The 17678-nt window shown below is 33.2% G+C and overlaps 1 protein-coding gene across 1 annotated transcript in view; it reads right to left on the reverse strand.

The window, feature by feature from the left end:
• The window catches only part of KMT2E (lysine methyltransferase 2E (inactive)), a 75789-nt gene that overhangs the window by 53941 nt on the left and 4170 nt on the right, over positions 1 to 17678 (reverse strand). The window contains 1 exon segment of the mRNA XM_074340600.1: positions 2473 to 2657. Coding sequence (XP_074196701.1) covers positions 2473 to 2543 — 71 coding nt within the window. The 5' untranslated portion in view covers positions 2544 to 2657.

The raw sequence follows: 17678 nt of genomic DNA on the forward strand, positions 1-17678 counted from the left end.
TAGAGACACAATAATCCAAGAGCAAATGTTACCAAGTATGGACATACTGGACTAGAGCTTAGCAAGCCCATTCTTCATAGAACCTGAACTAGACCTTCAATTGCTTATCTATAAAATGGTACAGATAGAGGAGATGAACTCTAAGTGACCCAGTAATTTCTCTTTTAGAGCCTTAGACATGAGTATAAATTTGGTCCAGTACATTAATTCTTCAATAAACAATCACTGAGTATCTCCTAAATTTTAAATTAGTTTAATTTATTAGTGATATACTACATTTTAGCAATACAGTATTTTTTTAAAAAGTAACTAATGTATAATCAATTAACAGTGTATAAGTACAATAAAATGTAATTCTCTCTTTTTAAAATACATTTTATTTTGAAATAATTATGTAGTTTCACAAGAGATTAACAAAGAAATGTACAGGGAAGTCCCACACACCCTACCCCCAGCATGCTTCACCTTACACAACTATAGTATCTTTTGATTATGTATTTGAAATTGAAAGGAAGCAACGTGTTAATTATATCAAAATTTCTTATGAAAAGAACTCCAAAAGCTTTATGTTTCTGTAGCAAGGGAGAAGAAATGTGATTTAAGGGTATTTTATAAGCTTCCAGGTTTTATATTTAAAAAATTTAAAAGTTTGAAAATTAAACCAAAAAAATCTGATGTTGTCCCATAATAAAATTTGGCACCAGCTATACTTCTGTGTTCAATGAGTTGGGGAAACTATGCCCAAGGGATATACACCTATATATGGAATGGAAAAAAAAAAATCATTTCCTAACACAAAAATACTTCTTAAAAAGATAGTCATTCTGTAATTACCTACAAATTGCTAATTTTCCAAATAAAAATGGCCATATTTATACCAGAAAAGATTTGGCTCCACATAAGTCATACTTATATTCTACAAATACTCTATAAATATATTTAATAAAGAACATAGGCAGGAAGCTATCCCCGAGACTGCCCTCTTTCAATTATTCATTTCCTTTTAACTGAACAATTATGTGATTTTCATTCTGTTTGTGAATTGCCTTATAGTACACACACTAAACATTCAAACAAAGCACAGGTGTATCTCATGTTTCTACTAGACAAATTCCTATCTAGTATATAAATAACGTTTCATAAATTATATCTTGTATTAATTGTTTACAGGGCCAATTAAAAAAATCTGTCAAAGTGAGCACTTTTAAGAAGCAAAGAATCTTTGATTATTACCAATAAATGCCTATAACTATCATCAGATATGGATTTGCATCTGGTAGATGCTGTACATTAAGAAAGACGAGCACTTTAGACTTGGAACTCCTTGCCTCTTGAGCCCTGTTTCCAGGTTCCTTCCTTCCTTATTTGGGACAGCAACCAACTGTCACCAGAATGCCTTGTTTGGGAATCTTACTATTTTACAACAAAAATAACTCATACATAGTACAAAAAACAGAATGGCTCATAAAAACTATATTGTAATAATCATACAGTTAAATGGACTATATAATATATTATAGGAATATTAGAGAGCATCTCCATCTTTCCCAATGGCAGAAGCAGGAGTGGTGATAATACTTCTAGGCCACTTGAAGTGCCAGCAAAAGGAGAACAGTAACAGCATTTTCATCCTTTCCATATACCAGTTCTAGGAGCCCTAAAATAAATTTCCTTTTTTTAAAAACTTAAATTCTATTAAGTTCAGTTTTCCAGTCAGTAAAAGCCCCATTAAGCAGCTATAGACTGAACCAGAGAACAAACGCTCATCTTTCCATCCTTCAGTTTCCATGAACACTGTCACTTAAACCCCTTCTAATTTCCAAAAACAAATAACGCAAAGTTCACAGCAAGAATTTAGTGTTCAAGTAGCTGATCATTCAAAAACAAAATATAACAAAGTCTATCCACACAATTGCCTAGACCAAACAGTCTAGAGGCAAGTAAAATCTTTCACTGAATCAATCAGAAATGGCTCCCATAAAAGCAAAGAATGTCAAAATAACCATCCAGTAGGAAATTCTTTCTTATTTAAAAATGGCTTGAATTTTGTTTTTCAACAAAACTTGTTTTCTTTTTTTTAAAAAAAAGCAAATTCCATGTTTAAATGGATATTATAATTTCTTTTTTAAAAAATTCAAATTTAAAATCAAATTATTTTCCAATCTAAACATGAAAGATCGTATAACAATCTAAAAAAACAATAACCAATTATATTGATTCTTGATGTCAACAATTACCAAATGGGAAAGACAGAATTAGAAAAAGCCATAGCATTTTGACTCAAAAGGTATTTATAAAAGTAATTTTAGTTGAAGGGATTTTTGCCTTTAACCTTCTGGCATTTTATTTTAGCCAAGAGTCTAAAATGAGAAAAGTATAAATGCAAATCAAGTACTGTTTGGTTGTGCTAAACTAATTGTATGCTATATTATGCCTTTCCCTAACCAAAATACCTTTACTTTAAATACTTACTCTGAGCCTGCAGCCATTTCCAAGTATGACGTTTCTGCTGTATCAACCCCCAATGGGATCACTATGCTCATGACGTTCGCCTCTGATAAATTCGATTACTATGGAGTCCTATGCATTGGTATCCAAAACACTGGGGCATGCCAGCCACAGTGCTCATTGCAAACATCTAAGTGCATCCACAAACCCTGTTTAAAAGAAAAGGGAACAAAAAGTTAAGACTCATCTCCCTATTCCTAGCAATAAGTCACACTACAGCAATTAACAGTAAGTAAAATACATGAAGAAAGCATTCTTTTAAAATATTTATGTAAATTAAATTTGCTCAAGGAGTCTCTATTTCATTTATTTTTCTGGAATTAAGCTATGTGATTGTGATCAAAAGAAAGTTTCTGAATCATAACCTTCCTTAGGAAATGAATTTAGGATGTCAAAGGAAGGATTACTATTTATATTGCTTAGCGAAGAACCAACAAATATTATTCATTTTTAAAGATAAAATGGAATTTCTTATAGCACTAGTATCCAAAAACAAGCTGTCTTGGATCAGTGAGTGATCTAACAATAAACTAACAAACACTGAGTACTTACTATGGACTAAGCATCATACTAAGCTTTTACATGGATGATTTATAATTATCCCCACAATTCTGAGATAGGGATCTCCACTTTACCACTGAGGAACACAACAGCAAGAAAGGTTAAATAACTTAACCAAGGTTATTCAGTTTAAGAGATAAAATCAGGATTTGAACCAACTCCTCTCTATTGTTTATACATGTATAAAAGGAAAGTTATTTTATTTGTAATAAAATCAATTGTTTTACAATGGTTGCCATTTTCCATACTACAGAAATACATGCATATTGAGGGAGTTGTCTATTTCTAATACAGACCATTAGTAGAGAAAACTAATATACTTGAAGTGTTTTCTAAAACAAATTTACCATACTAATGAAAATACATTCTGTTTCAACATCAATTTTTTTAATCTAAATTCACTGTATAACACTTGTTACATGTACTGTTTGTGAAATATCTCAAAATCTTTTCAACAATGATATAGCACAACTTGGGAACAAAACAGATAGAGATAATCCCATAAAAAGAGCAACAGTCAAAATTGTGCCTGTCATGTTATACCTGAAGAAACACAGAAAAGCAGTTTCTTCAAACAGTAATTCTTATCTTTATCTTTAATTTTTACAAGTAAGCTTGAGAATACCTACTCAGCTTAATTCCTATTTCAAAGATGATGCAGATTGTGAGCTCATACCTTATGGCAGAAAATACCAAAATAGAGAAATAAGGTGGTAATGGTGGTTTGAATTCTCAAAAAAAAACCTAGCCTTTACTTTTAAACCATGCATAATATAACTGGGGAGAGCTTCTAGATTACAAGTTATTATAACAAAAATATGCAATAGGCAATTGCACCTAAAAGTTTAAAACGTAAGCATTGGAGCCTGTCTCTAATGTTCACTAGATGTGTGTGAGCTAGGCAAGTTATTAAACCTCTCTAAGCATCAGATTCCTTGTTTAATTTATCCTCATAGGGTTTCTATGAAGAAAATGAAATAATACAAAGCATTTTGTACACTGCATAACACATATTTAGCAATCGATAAGTGATAGTTACATAAGAAGAGTTGCTCTTATTTCATCACAAAAAAATGTGTGGCTAGAAAAACTCTCTAGCTCTCATTTAAAGAGAATCTTCTAATAGTTTTTGAAAATAAAGTAATTATGGTTGTCTACTTGCTGTATTTTTATAGTTTGCTCCATCAAATTAAAATTATCCTCTAAAAACAAAGCAGAATGAGAAAAAGGAGAAGTCCTAACTTCCTTTCTGCACCGTGACCATATTAGTCTTCATAAAAGCCGTATTTATTAACCTGCCCAAAGTTATACAATTATAAAATTTCTAAATGACAAAATGCAAGCAATATACAAAACTGTAAGTTTGTTCTGTTCAACTGTTAAATGATTCTGTATTTCTTTAAAATGCTGAAGACTTGAACCCAATAACAGACAACAATTAAAAAAATAATTCTCTTCCTCGTTGGTAGCATCTAGTTCGTAGAAGTTTTCTTCTGCTCAGCTTATTATCTTTATGTTAAATTCATAGAAAATCTTATATTTTAGATATATGTTGTTAAATATTTAGTTGTGTTTTTTTAACCAGAGCCCAAAACTGGAAAGCAGAAATTAAATCATTATGTATTCTTTTAGGTAACTGAATAATATTTCCATCTTAAAAGAATCGTTGAGGATGTATTTAATTGTGTACCCCATTTTTATATAAATATACAATCCTCAGTAAACACTACATTTGAGCTGTTTTTAGATAGTAGTGACGAGTTGCCATAATTAAACCTATTTCAGACAATGGCTTATATTTGTGTGAGGCTGCCTCGCTCACACCCTGCACAGTGCCTGGAATACAGAGGCACACTACGAAGGACTGGTGAGTGAATTAGAGCACCCAGGATAAAACTGCAGCTCCACCTCATTAACCAAATGAGTTGTCAACCTATCCAATTAAGTGCCATAAAAACAATTACATGACACCTTCTTCAGAAATGCATCTCTCCAAAAACACAGACGCTCATCCCCAGGATAAAGACAAATCATCACATCTGAAACAGAACCAGAGACTCTGAGTTTGATTCAATAGGGAAGAAGAACTCAGTCATTTGCTCACAAGGGGTCAGAAGACAAGAGATCATATCTACTGAGACTACAAGTTGGCTAATATTTCACTATATTCATTAATATCAAAAACTCTACAGCCAGAACACTCGCAAACCCAGTTGGTATTTAATAAAATCATAAATTCCTTAAGGTAAAATCATTGTGTCTTTAAAAATAAGAAAAAAGAAAACCAATGTAGTAAGTAGGAAAGATGTGAGCTTATAACACAGGCATAACTAGAGGGAAAAAAATTCAATACAATCCAAACAATTAGCACGCTTTCACATCTTATATGCGAATCAAAAAAACTGGTTATCCAACTGGCAAGTAAAATATGTATAAAATACACTGAGAATAAATGGCAGCCATTAAAAAAATAATATAAAAGGAAATACCATGAGATGTCTGGTAAATCTGAGGTCCAAGAAAGAATAAATGTCTTCACAATACCTGCTATCCAGAATAGACCTAGAAACCAAGTGAACATAGGAGTATTGAGCTGTTTTTAAATGGCATAAAATTATAGGTACTTCTGTCTAACATGACACCAGAACCAAAGGGACTCTCACACAGAGATAGCTTCTAATTCTTAGAAAGATAAATTTACTCTTTGCTTTTTTATATAAATAAATGTAAACACAAGTAAAGGCAACAATTAAAGCTAGAAACCAAACGAAAGAAAATGTAATATTACAAGCAGATTTAGCTTCAATATTATCAAAGCAAAGGCAATGATACCAAAACAAAACCCTAAAGTAGGAAAAAACAAGATAAGAGGCAAGGAAAAACCATTAAATTAGAAAACAGTCTATCAGAAAAACTGGAAGACTGAGGCTGCTTTTAAGACCATGTTAAAAAGTTCACAGAACAAAAAATACCACTGCAAAGATGAATATGACACCCAAAGACAGAAAGGATGAAAATATGAGGAAATTTTTTCCCTAAAATTACAAATAAAAGTGCCCAATCTAAAATAATCTTTTTGACAAGAGTCATTTATTATCTTCCTGTCCTTTATTAGCACCTTACGCAGAGCTCAATAAATACTTAAAATTAAATCAGTGTTTATATTTTGGACATGTATCACTAAGAGAAAAAGCAAGTGAATTATTGGCTGAATTACTAATAGAAATGAAATAAAGAAACTTAAAAGAAATTGTGAGGGACCACATACCAGAGAATTCATTATAAATTAAACTGCTCTTATTGCTCATTTAAGATTTTTATTTATAGTAGCTGACAAAGGCATAATAAAAAATACTGGTTGATCAAGACCTATTACCAAGTTACTACCTACCTATGAAACTTGGGGAAAGTCATTTCACTATTCTGGCTTCAACGGTAAATGGAAGTAGGTAAGATTGATAACCTTACAGTTTAAATCTTACAGTCCAAGTACATTAACACATTATTTTTGATCATGAAAACAACAAAATAAATACCAATTCTGAAAAGCTAAAATAAATAAATTTGACAACAGAATGAATTATGTATTTCTCTGATTGGGTTAATATTAGTATCAGACAGTGCTCCATGAGCACTTACCTGATTGATACTCAACCCTACCCAACCAGAAGTTATAATAGTTTTACATACTGAGTGCTTACAATGCTTCAGCCTTACAAAGAGCCTATGGTGTAGGTATATTTATTATCCCCATTTTACAAATAAAAGCAGAAAGGTTAAACTTGTCCAAAGTTCCATAGCTAATAAATAGTAGAATCAGGATTTTATCCCTAGCAGTCTGATTCTAGAATCTACACATTCATTTGCCTAAAATTAAAATTTGCCAGATGATTGGTAAAACAAATAATCTAGAATTTATAGTTAAGGGGGAAAAACTGACAACTGCCTCTCTCATAAAGAGGAGAAATTAAATAAATACATAAGTATCTCACTCCAGATCACCTGGCACACTAAAGAACAATAACAAAACCCACCTTGTTCCTCCCCCAAATCTAATCTACTTATAAACTTAAATCCATTCCACAACAATGCATTAACACACTACAAAAGTGGAGATACATGGGCTCAAAGTCGAAAACTTGCATTTAAAATATTTCAGGGATGTTGCAAAGCATATAATAAAAGGATAAAGATACTTAAATTCCCTATTATTTTCAGGCATAAAAACATGCCCCACTAGTGAATTGAAAGCAACCAAAAAATTAAGGGACCCATGCTTCAAATGTGAGATTACTAAGATAGGCATAAGTATATTCAATTCCTTATATACGGAACTATTTGTTAAGCAGAACACCTATTTAACCAGTTAAATTTTAACTTGAGTCTACCTTTAATAACCATTTGGTTCCTAGAGACAAAGTATTTCATCAATTCAACTTATACTCGAATACTTTCCTAACAAATAAAATCTATAAAAACCTGTCTTCTTGTAGTCAGGGTTAATGTTCGTAGACCAACTTGAAAAATGGAAACCTATATGTAAAATTCAATGTTCAAAAAGCACATTTTCTTGTTCTATACGATTTTCAGAGTTTCTCTGTATCTTATTTAGAGCAATTCCCACCATTACTTAAATTCAATACTATCAAAGTAGCAACACTTCAGCTTTCACATTCTGCCCTTTATTAATAACGGTTACTTATTCTCTTGAAGCTTTAGTTCCTCATTTGTGAATAGGAATAACCATAGTATATCTGAATTGTTTCAAGAATTGTATGCAGCACTCAGTTAAGTTTTAGCTATGATTATCAGGTAAAATTTCCGGGAATTAAATACTTAAGAAAAGTCCTTAAAAGATGAGTATTAGAGAACAATGCTCAGTTATTATAATTGTAAAATTCAAGTACACTATTAAGAATTTCTGATCTATTCCAGAGTCCATTCTTGTCAGTAAAGGAGAAAGGATTCTTTCGTACTAGATTGCAAATTCAGAGAATGTGACTGAAATAGTTGCACTTAAAAATTCAACAGCCAAACCTCTTTATTACAAACCCCAAACACATTGTTGCAGTTATTTTCTTAAACTAAAAATCTGTGTACAGAGTAATGATTAAAATACATATGGCATTTGGACCCTGAAATCCTCTTTACAGAATTTTTGTCAAAAAGGATTGGCTCCAATAAGATTAAACTCTTTAAAGCATAAGCCAATGGCAATCCTTATGATATTACCTAATGACCACCAAACCATCCCTGGACAGTCAAGAATGAAGCACTTTCCCAAATCAGCCAGTATTTTTTAGAACTCCAAACTGGGTTACCTTGCAATCCAGGTCACCTTGACTTTAGCTCACTAGAGATTTGATATTGGAATTAAAGTATCAAGAAAAACGACCTTTTAAAAAAAAATACATGAACACAAGAAGTGAACCCTAATACAAACCACACATTTTGGTTGGTAGGATGTGTCAATGTTAGTTCACTGAATGCAACAAATGTACCATGATGATGAGGAATGTCCATGGTGGGGAAGGCTGTGCCTGTGTGCGGGGAGGAGGCATTTGGGAACGCTGCACTTTCCACTCAGTTCTGAAGTGAGCCTAAAATTGCTCTAAAAAATAAAGCCCAGGGGCGGCCAGGTGGCTCAGTTGGTTAGAGCGCGAGCTCTCAACAAGGTTGCCGGTTCAATTCCCACATGGGATGGTGGGCTGTGCCCCCTGCAACTAAAGATTGAAAACAGCAACTGGACTTGGAGCTGAGCTGCGCCCTCCACAGCTAGATTGAAGGACTTGGAGCTGATGGGCCCTGGAGAAACACACTGTTCCCCAATATTCCCCAATTAAAAAAAAATTAAATTTTAAATAAAGTTCATTAATTCAAACAATACATGTATGAATATGCTATAGTAAACCATTTGTTTAGCATTATATAATGGGTATCATTCTTTCTCCCAGGGTTTTTGGGAAGCTATTCTAAATACCAATTCTGCAACCAGCTAAAAGTACTGGTACACTCTTCCACCACCACTCCAAATTAAATTAATTTCAACACTCTCCAGTTTAACACACGATGCTATTATTTTTGAAAGTATTTGTCATACCCCAAAGTGTTTGGGCTCACTAAACTATAGTGTAAAATCTAGTAAAATGTGGCCTTTTATGCAAGTAGCATTTCAGTGGTTGTTATCTGGTTAGATGAGTCTCTCAAGATACAAATATATAATTTCTTTTTCCTACACACACAACACTGTTCTTAGAATGAGTTTAGTCTTTGTCCATATCTGAGAGTATAACTACCAACAGTGATTTCACACTAAACAGTTATCTATCCCCACTTGCTACTTACCATAGGCCCACAACTATACACCTTAGAATGTACTGCTCAATAGACAAATGCAGAAAAAGAATCTTCAAACTTAAGAATAATCACATCTCCCAAATTCCTTAAACTCTTATTTCTATGTACAAAAGTAATGAGTACTGTGAAGCGTAACATCACATATTTCAATGGGTTCTAAAACTTCCTTCAGTTAAAAAAACAAACTGTTATCTGTATGAGTAATTTTTAAATTGTGCTCTCAGCAGTCCTGTGCGAGTTTGGGATTGAGATAGTAGGAGAAAATAGAGTTAGAAAAGTTAACAACAACAACAAAAAAGACAACATGTTCTGTAGATTTAAAAGGAAAATTGTTAAGCTGTATATTCTATGTGGTAACTACCAAATGGGCAAATAACATTAAATGGAACACTCTTAGCAAAGAAAAGTATGAACTACTAATACATGCAACAACTTGGATAAATCTCAAGGAAATCATGCTGAGTGAAAAAAACAAACAAACAGCCAATCCCCAAAAGGTCACATACTGTATAATTCTACCCATTTATAGAACATTCTTGAATGACAAATTACAGAAATGGAGACCGGACTGGTGTAGTTATAACAGGGCAACACCAGGAATCCCTGTGGTGATGGAACCGTTCTGTGTCTTAACTGTGGCTACACCTGCGATAAACATGCAGAGAACTAAATAAACACACACACACAGGAGTAAAAGTTAAACTTGGGAAATCTGAACAAAATGGGTGGATTGTATCAATGTCGATATTCTGGTCATGTTATTGTATTATAGGTTTACAAGATGTTACTATGGAGGGAATTATGGAAGTAAACAGATCTAAGTCTATTAGGAGAAATACTCAGATATGCAAAGTTTATTAACGTTTTATGTGTCTTGTTCAAAACAGGCTTTTAGAGTAGCCTGTCTTGTACAAGGCATATAATCACTGACAGTGTTTACAATAAAGGGAAAAAATAATGTCAAGAATGAAGTTGGTAGATAAAATGAGTGCTATAAGCGACTAGTATATATCCTATGAGACAGGCTACACTCTCTTTCACTTTTAAACTTCACTGTAAAAAGACCTTTCTGTGAAGAGGTTATTTATAAATGAAAAATAATCCACATGTACTGAGCTGATCAGCCAGTCTTATAAAAGTCATTTGAACATGGAGAAAAAATTACTATGTGAAGTTGTGGACTGAACTAGAAATTCTTTCCCCAAAATCCTTAATGAACCATTTACTTTAAACTGCCTATAAATGATAGTTTAGGCTAAACCAGCAGAATATGTTTTCAAATCTCCACTATCACTCTAGATTAAACTTAAACAATAAATATCAGTTTCTCACGATCATAAAAAGTTATAATCATAAAAAATTAATATATATCTATCTTAAACACTATATATTTTGAATTTAAAACATCATTCATCAATATTCTGGTGTCAAGCCAATATGTTCTCTTTGAATATATGGCTCCCCTAACTGGAATTCTGGGTTCTTGTTCTTGTACAAATCATACGCTCATATAATGCATTATCTATGGTTTTGGGTTTTAGGTTATTTCAAGGTAGGAACTCACTTGACACTTATGGAACAACATGAATGTAGACTACCTTTTAGATCTTTATTATTTTCTCCACATAATCTTTTAGCTATCTTACTCATACCTAACTTGACAACAATTTTCTTCAGCAATTAATTTGCCTTTATCAAGTTTTCCAAAGTATTTAACTTACAGTTTTCACTTAAACAATTCTCTCTTCATACACATTTATCACTGGTTTGTGTAATAGCTAATGAAATAATATAAATACAAGTACAATGGGATTAGCCAATTTGGGAACAATCATAGGACTCTTATGAGCATTCAACTCACCAGTAGAAGCAGCACAGAGAAGTTTATACATCATTCAACATACAACGGGCATTTTTTAAAGAAAGAATATTAATCCCGCAGGTTGGTTAAATAAAGATTAAAGAAACTTCTACAGTATCTACATAAAACACATCAGGAAAAATACATAAACTATAAATAGAGATCACCTCAGCATATGAGAAACACGGGATGGGAATCACAGACTCACTTTTTTCTAGCAACTACAGCAGAAACAGCTGTAGAGACTTTTACACATGTTAATTCACTGAATTCTCAAAATGACTCTATATGGTAGGCTCTATTATTATCTCCGTTTTGCAGATCAGGAAACTAAGGCAAACAAAGGTTAAGTAACTTGCTCAAAGTCACAAAGCAGTGCAACCTGGTTTGAGTGAAGTCAAACTAAAGCAGTGTGGTCCTAGAGTTTCCACTCTTACGCTCTATGCAATACTGCCCCTAAAGAAGCACTGAGTTATTTTAACAAGCTTATATTACTTTCATAATCTTAAGAATTGGGGGGGGGGGGGGGTGTCAATAAGCATGTCCCAGTATGTCACTCTCCAAACAAAATTTTCAGTAGCTCTCCCAGAGAATCCATACTTTTATCCTAGCATTCAAAGTTCACCACAACTTGATTCTAATTTGTACTGCTATAATTCCAATTCAATACATGGGTTCTGGAAACCAACAGATCATCTTGAATTGGGATGTGGAGAAACACTACATATAGTCTGTCACATGACTTTGCACAAAGACCAGTATTCCCTCATCCACAGAATCCAAAAATAGTGAGTGTCCTGGAGTCAGCATGGTTTCTTAAATAAGTATAAAGCACCAAGCATAGAGATCTCAATTTTAATCCTTGATCAACCACTATCTATACGACCTCGGGAAATTTATTTAACTTCCTTGGGGCTTAGTCTACTTGTAAAATAAAAGGGAAGAGCTAGAACAGTGTAAAAATCAGCTGAGAATAGTACTAAAATGCCAGCTCAAAGCCCCACTAGACGTGATTATGTGGCTCTGGAATGGGGCCCAAGAATGTTCATTTTATAAGCATTGCATGTAAATGATACATGTTGTCCATGCACAATGAGAAACACTTAACAAAAAGATCTCACAAGTCAATTCTGACTCTAGTTTCTTCACTTGAATCGATAGGGTGCTACTTCACATATCCAGGATAGGGTTCCAGACTAAAAGGAAATTCTCTAGTTCATCATGGGACTTGTTTTTGCACCTAATGAGATAAAATTTGGTATTACTACAAAATGAACTTGCATTCTCTTAATAAGACAGTTAAGTACAGTTGATTCAAGTACGTTTTAAACCAATTAAGCACCTACAAAATGCTAAGAATCCGCTGCATCATCTCATTAATACTCACTACTCTGACATGTGCTTATCCTCATTTTCTCAGAAGTATTAAGTTTTAGAGAATGTAATCTTCACTCTATACATGTTCACAAGTCTCAAATTTTTTTTCTTCCATCTCTCTGAAAATTTCCAAAGAAATTAAATTAATAATTTTCATTCAGTATGTTACCCAGGGCCTGAATCTGTATGACATTCAAATTATCATCCAAATTCACTACTAACATTCTGCTATCATGAAAAGGAAACATGCCAACTTGATAAAAGTTTATAACATGATTAAAGTCTAAACAAATATTTTCCGTGTTTTGTGTCCCTTTCTTGTCCTTCTGAACTTTTCTACAATGAGTATGTATTTCTTTACGTGGTTTGAAAAATCATGTACTACTTTGTTCTAAGAGTTACAGGAGTTTGATGCTATGTGTATCAAGTGTACCATCTCACTAACCCCCTTTTTAAAAATACTGACTTGCATATATACGTTAAAAAGAAAAAAAAACCAAAAACTTGTCTCAATGATTTTAGAAAAAACAATTTCACTTCAAAAAAAATTACCTGAAGGATTTTTTAAATAGGGAAAGGGGAATATTACCATAATTAAAATACATATTTTCAGCCTTGTCTTAGAAATCAACGGCTAGCATTAGTAGCACATCATAAACCTAAATAAGTGTAACTCAAGGTTCATTTGCCAATAATTCTAAAAATTAAGTGAGGAATTGGAACTACCACATTAAAAAGATAATTTAATAATCTAAGTACTTAATTTCTGTGTTCTTGATTTCAAATTAGACCAGCATTTAGGAAATTATTTTAAATCCCATTTGTGTGGAAAACTGTGCAGGAATACTATCTGATACTATCTAAATTATCAGTACGTTTCCTTCCTTAAAATGTCTTATTTGTTGTGATTACAAAAGCAGCCCACATGCATTGCAGAAAAACCAGAAGAGAAAAGAAAATAATACTCCCACAATCCCAATTACCCAGAAACAAACAACTCCTAAAAAACCTTGGTATATTTGCAACCACCAGAGCAAAAAAATTATTCAGGAAAGAATCACCAACAGATACTGAGTCTCTAGGAGAGGAGAGTCTGACGAGGAACCAAATATTCACACAACCTCAAAGTATCTCCCCATGAATTACCTAATACTAAAATGAGAAACACTAACTATATAGTGGAGAAACTACTCAACACCTTAGACAAGGAATCAGAATGAACATACCTGGGTAAGTGGCAAAAAAAAAAATCAAGTGCTTCCAGATGGCAGAAAAACACGTATTACAATACTTATCTAGTATTCCTGCCAAAAATGCAAAATCTGTACCTAATCATGAAGAAACCTTGACAAACCCACATTGAGGGGCACTGTATAAATAACTAGCCTGCAATGTCATGAAAGACAAGGACCGAGGAACTGCTCCTGAGAAATGAATGCGATCTGTGATCCTGGATAGTACCAAGAAAAAAATGCTAATAAAGGGCATAATTGGGATAATTGATGGAAATGAACAACAGACTAAAGTATTACATAAATGCTAAATTTCCTGAATTTAACCACTCTGGTCACCTAAGAAAAGATGATCGCTGTTAGGAAATGCACACTTAAGTATTAACAGCTATAAAAGAGCATGATGTAGGCAATATACTTTCACATGGTTCAGAAAAAAATTTTTTTATATGTACAGAAAGAATAATAAAGCAAATGTAACAAAATGTTAAAAATCAGGGCATATGGGTTAAGGGCGTAAGGGAAGTTTTGTACTATTCATGTAATTTTTCTGTAAGTTTGAAATTATTTCAAAATTAAATAATTAAAACAAACAAAAAACCCTTGGGTTATTTTAAAAGCATTCATCAACCTACATATGCATATTTACATATAATATTTGCATTTTAAATTTAAAATATAATCATGTTTGATATTAATTAGTTTGGAGGCCCTCCCAAGTAAATCTGTTAAAAAAAAAAAAAGTAATTGTTTGCAGATGAATTAGAGGTGTCCTTCTCTTGCTCTCCACGCAAGGAAACTACCCCAACACACCCTAAATAACCACCCTACCTGAATCTCCAGTCACAGCTAATTAGAAGGACCAAGATGGAGGACAGTGGCTCTCTGACACGTTGCCAATTCCTGTGAGGCCCAACTGTACTTTCTTCAAATAAATTCTGTGAGATTTCCCTACAGCCTTTTAAGAAATCTTTTACTGAAGCTATTGAAACTGATTTCTGTTCCTTGTATCCAAACAAACCCTAAAACAGCAGTCTTTTTTTTTTTTTTAATTGGGGAAGGGGAACAGGACTTTATTGGGGAACAGTGTGCACTTCCAGGACTTTTTTCCAAGTCAAGTTGTTGTCCTTTCAATCTTAGTTGTGGAGGGCGCAGCTCAGCTCCAGGTCCAGTTGCCATTGCTAGTTGCAGGGGGCGCTGCCCACCATCCCTTGCGGGAGTCGAAACTGGCAACCTTGTGGTTGAGAGGATGCGCCCCAACCAATTGAGCCATCCGGGAGTTCAGCGGCAGCTCAGCTCAAGTGGTACCTCAGCTCAAAGTGCCCTGTTCAATCTTAGTTGCAGGGGGCGGAGCCCACCATCCCTTGCAGGAGTAGAGGAATCCAACTGGCAACCTTGTGGTTGAGAGCCCACTGGCCCATGTGGGAATCAAACTGGCAGCCTTCGGAGTTAGGAGCATGGAGCTCTAACCGCCTGAGCCACCTGGCCGGCCCAAAAGCAGGCTTTTGAGAAATAGAAATACATTGTGCAAGACAAATAATAGCTACATTAATCTTTTGTCTGTGCTTCAAAAATATCCTTTTGGTAGGGTCTTAATGATAAGATGTAACAAGGCTGTGTCAATTCAACCAATTATACAGCTTCCTTTAAAGAGAAGCAGAAAAGCAAGTAATTCCAAAAGAAACAATGTTATTTTCTGGAGAAGAGTTACTATATATCAGACTAACCTCAGACCCCCCCACACACACACCCCCCTCAATTTATGGCTACTAAAGCACAGTCCTAATCATTCACATCAGTCACATCAAGAATCTTCCCATCTTTTGCGACATCATTAAGAGGAAATGGGTTTTCAAATCCATGAGCCTTGTCTTTCTTTAAACATATAAACCAGGATAAGAGGAATTCAAGAGGTCTCCCTGTAAACTCAAAAATAGAAATGATCAAATTTCATTATTAATCTGTGAAATCAGAAAAAATATTAAACAGTCTAGACTGTATCTTTCTCATATATAGTCTTTTGATATGTTAACTGAAAAAACAAAACTGTGTTTTCCTAACAATATCCTAAGTGGTAATGGTTAATTCTTTTCACCATGTTCCTCATTTTTGCTAAAACCCACTGACACTAGGCTTTACCTTATTCTTAGACCAAACAGTGAAAAAAACGGGAATCCAGGTAAATTCTGTTTAACTCTTTAAATAAAAATGTTTTAAATATCCAATGCTTTGAAAACAAAAGTCAACATAGATTCAAATATTGAAAATCTTTCTGGTCTCAGAGAAAATGTTACATAACATAATTATGTGAACTTGAACTTTAAAATTATCTTATAAATACCACAAGCCAAAGCTAACTCAATCCCACGTTATATTACTTCGCTTTCCGCCACAGCTTCAGACGTTTAATGCTGCAACCATATTGGTTATAACACAGGTGTGATTACTCAATATTATCTTTCTCAATAACAAACTTCAGGATCAAGAATGTTTATTACTTTGGATTAAGTCTATAAATTGAGCAATCACCTAAGAGTTGCTAGAAAATTACCTCTCTTCTTTAGTTGTATAACTAGAATAAGGAAAGCTGCACAATAATTTCTTTCTCATTTTGACCTGTATACAGATCCTTTCTTAAACCCAGATTTCACACTTAAGACAGTTTTAAAATGCAAAAATAAATATTTTAATTAAAAATGATGGACAAGTAATTGATTATTTACTCATTAAATTATTATAATTATTTACTTATTTAAAGGTATAATGTGTGTTTTGATGGCATCTTAATGCAACACATCAAAAAACAATTGTGATTGTGATGTTGGACATTTTCAACACAACAAACAGCTCAAATAGTTTAGGTAAATAACCAAATCAAATTTTCAATAAAGCTGTAAAATTCACCTAAAATACAAGAATGGTTTTCCTAAACTGTCTAAAAATAAAATTTGATTTATGAGCTGTCCACAAGGAAAAAAAGAACTGATTTTATATTAAGTGAAAATGTGTATCAAGTGGAATATAAGACCAACTGTTTTCTTGACTCTGATAAGTTAAAAAAAGCATACTAGTTACCAATGATTAATAAAAACTTCTCATATTCTTAAAGATACAAATAAATCTAATTAACTTAGCCTGAGTCACCACTATTTGATTTTTAATGTAGCACTTAGCATGAGTGTTCACAATAATAAAAAACAACTTCTTTGGGTTAATTCCTACCTCTTTAAAAAATACTCACTGTTTCATTGCAACAGCAAAATGTTTACAGTTAAATACTCTCTACTTCAAATTTAGTGCACTAAAAACAATTTTCAACCACAAATATTGCTCTTTCATATTAAATAAATTTTTGAATAATACAAAAATATTATCCTTTCGGTATTAGGGAAAAGTGAGGCTCCTCCCAACATGTGTACATTACCAAAGAGACAGGAAAAGAGTAAAAAAGAGATAGTAAGCCACTCCAATCTTAAACCCAGCCTAAAAGCTAGCTAACATTTATACAGCAATATCTCACATAGTATCCTTTTTATTTTGCCAGTCAACACACACAAAAAATAATTTTACCATGAAGTAAAAATAGTTCCATATCCAACATTAAAAAGTTACGACTCACTGACTATAAGTATTTAACACTTATTCTAACATATGACATGAAAGTCCCTTGATCACCATGAATATTTGAAATGTAAATATATTCACTTAAACAAAAGTTTTAAATTCAATAATTGAGCACCTACCATCTGCTAAGAATAGATCCTTTGAAGATAAAGCTATTA

Source organism: Rhinolophus sinicus, linkage group LG09, assembly GCF_036562045.2.
Source record: "Rhinolophus sinicus isolate RSC01 linkage group LG09, ASM3656204v1, whole genome shotgun sequence".
NCBI lineage: Eukaryota > Metazoa > Chordata > Mammalia > Chiroptera > Rhinolophidae > Rhinolophus > Rhinolophus sinicus.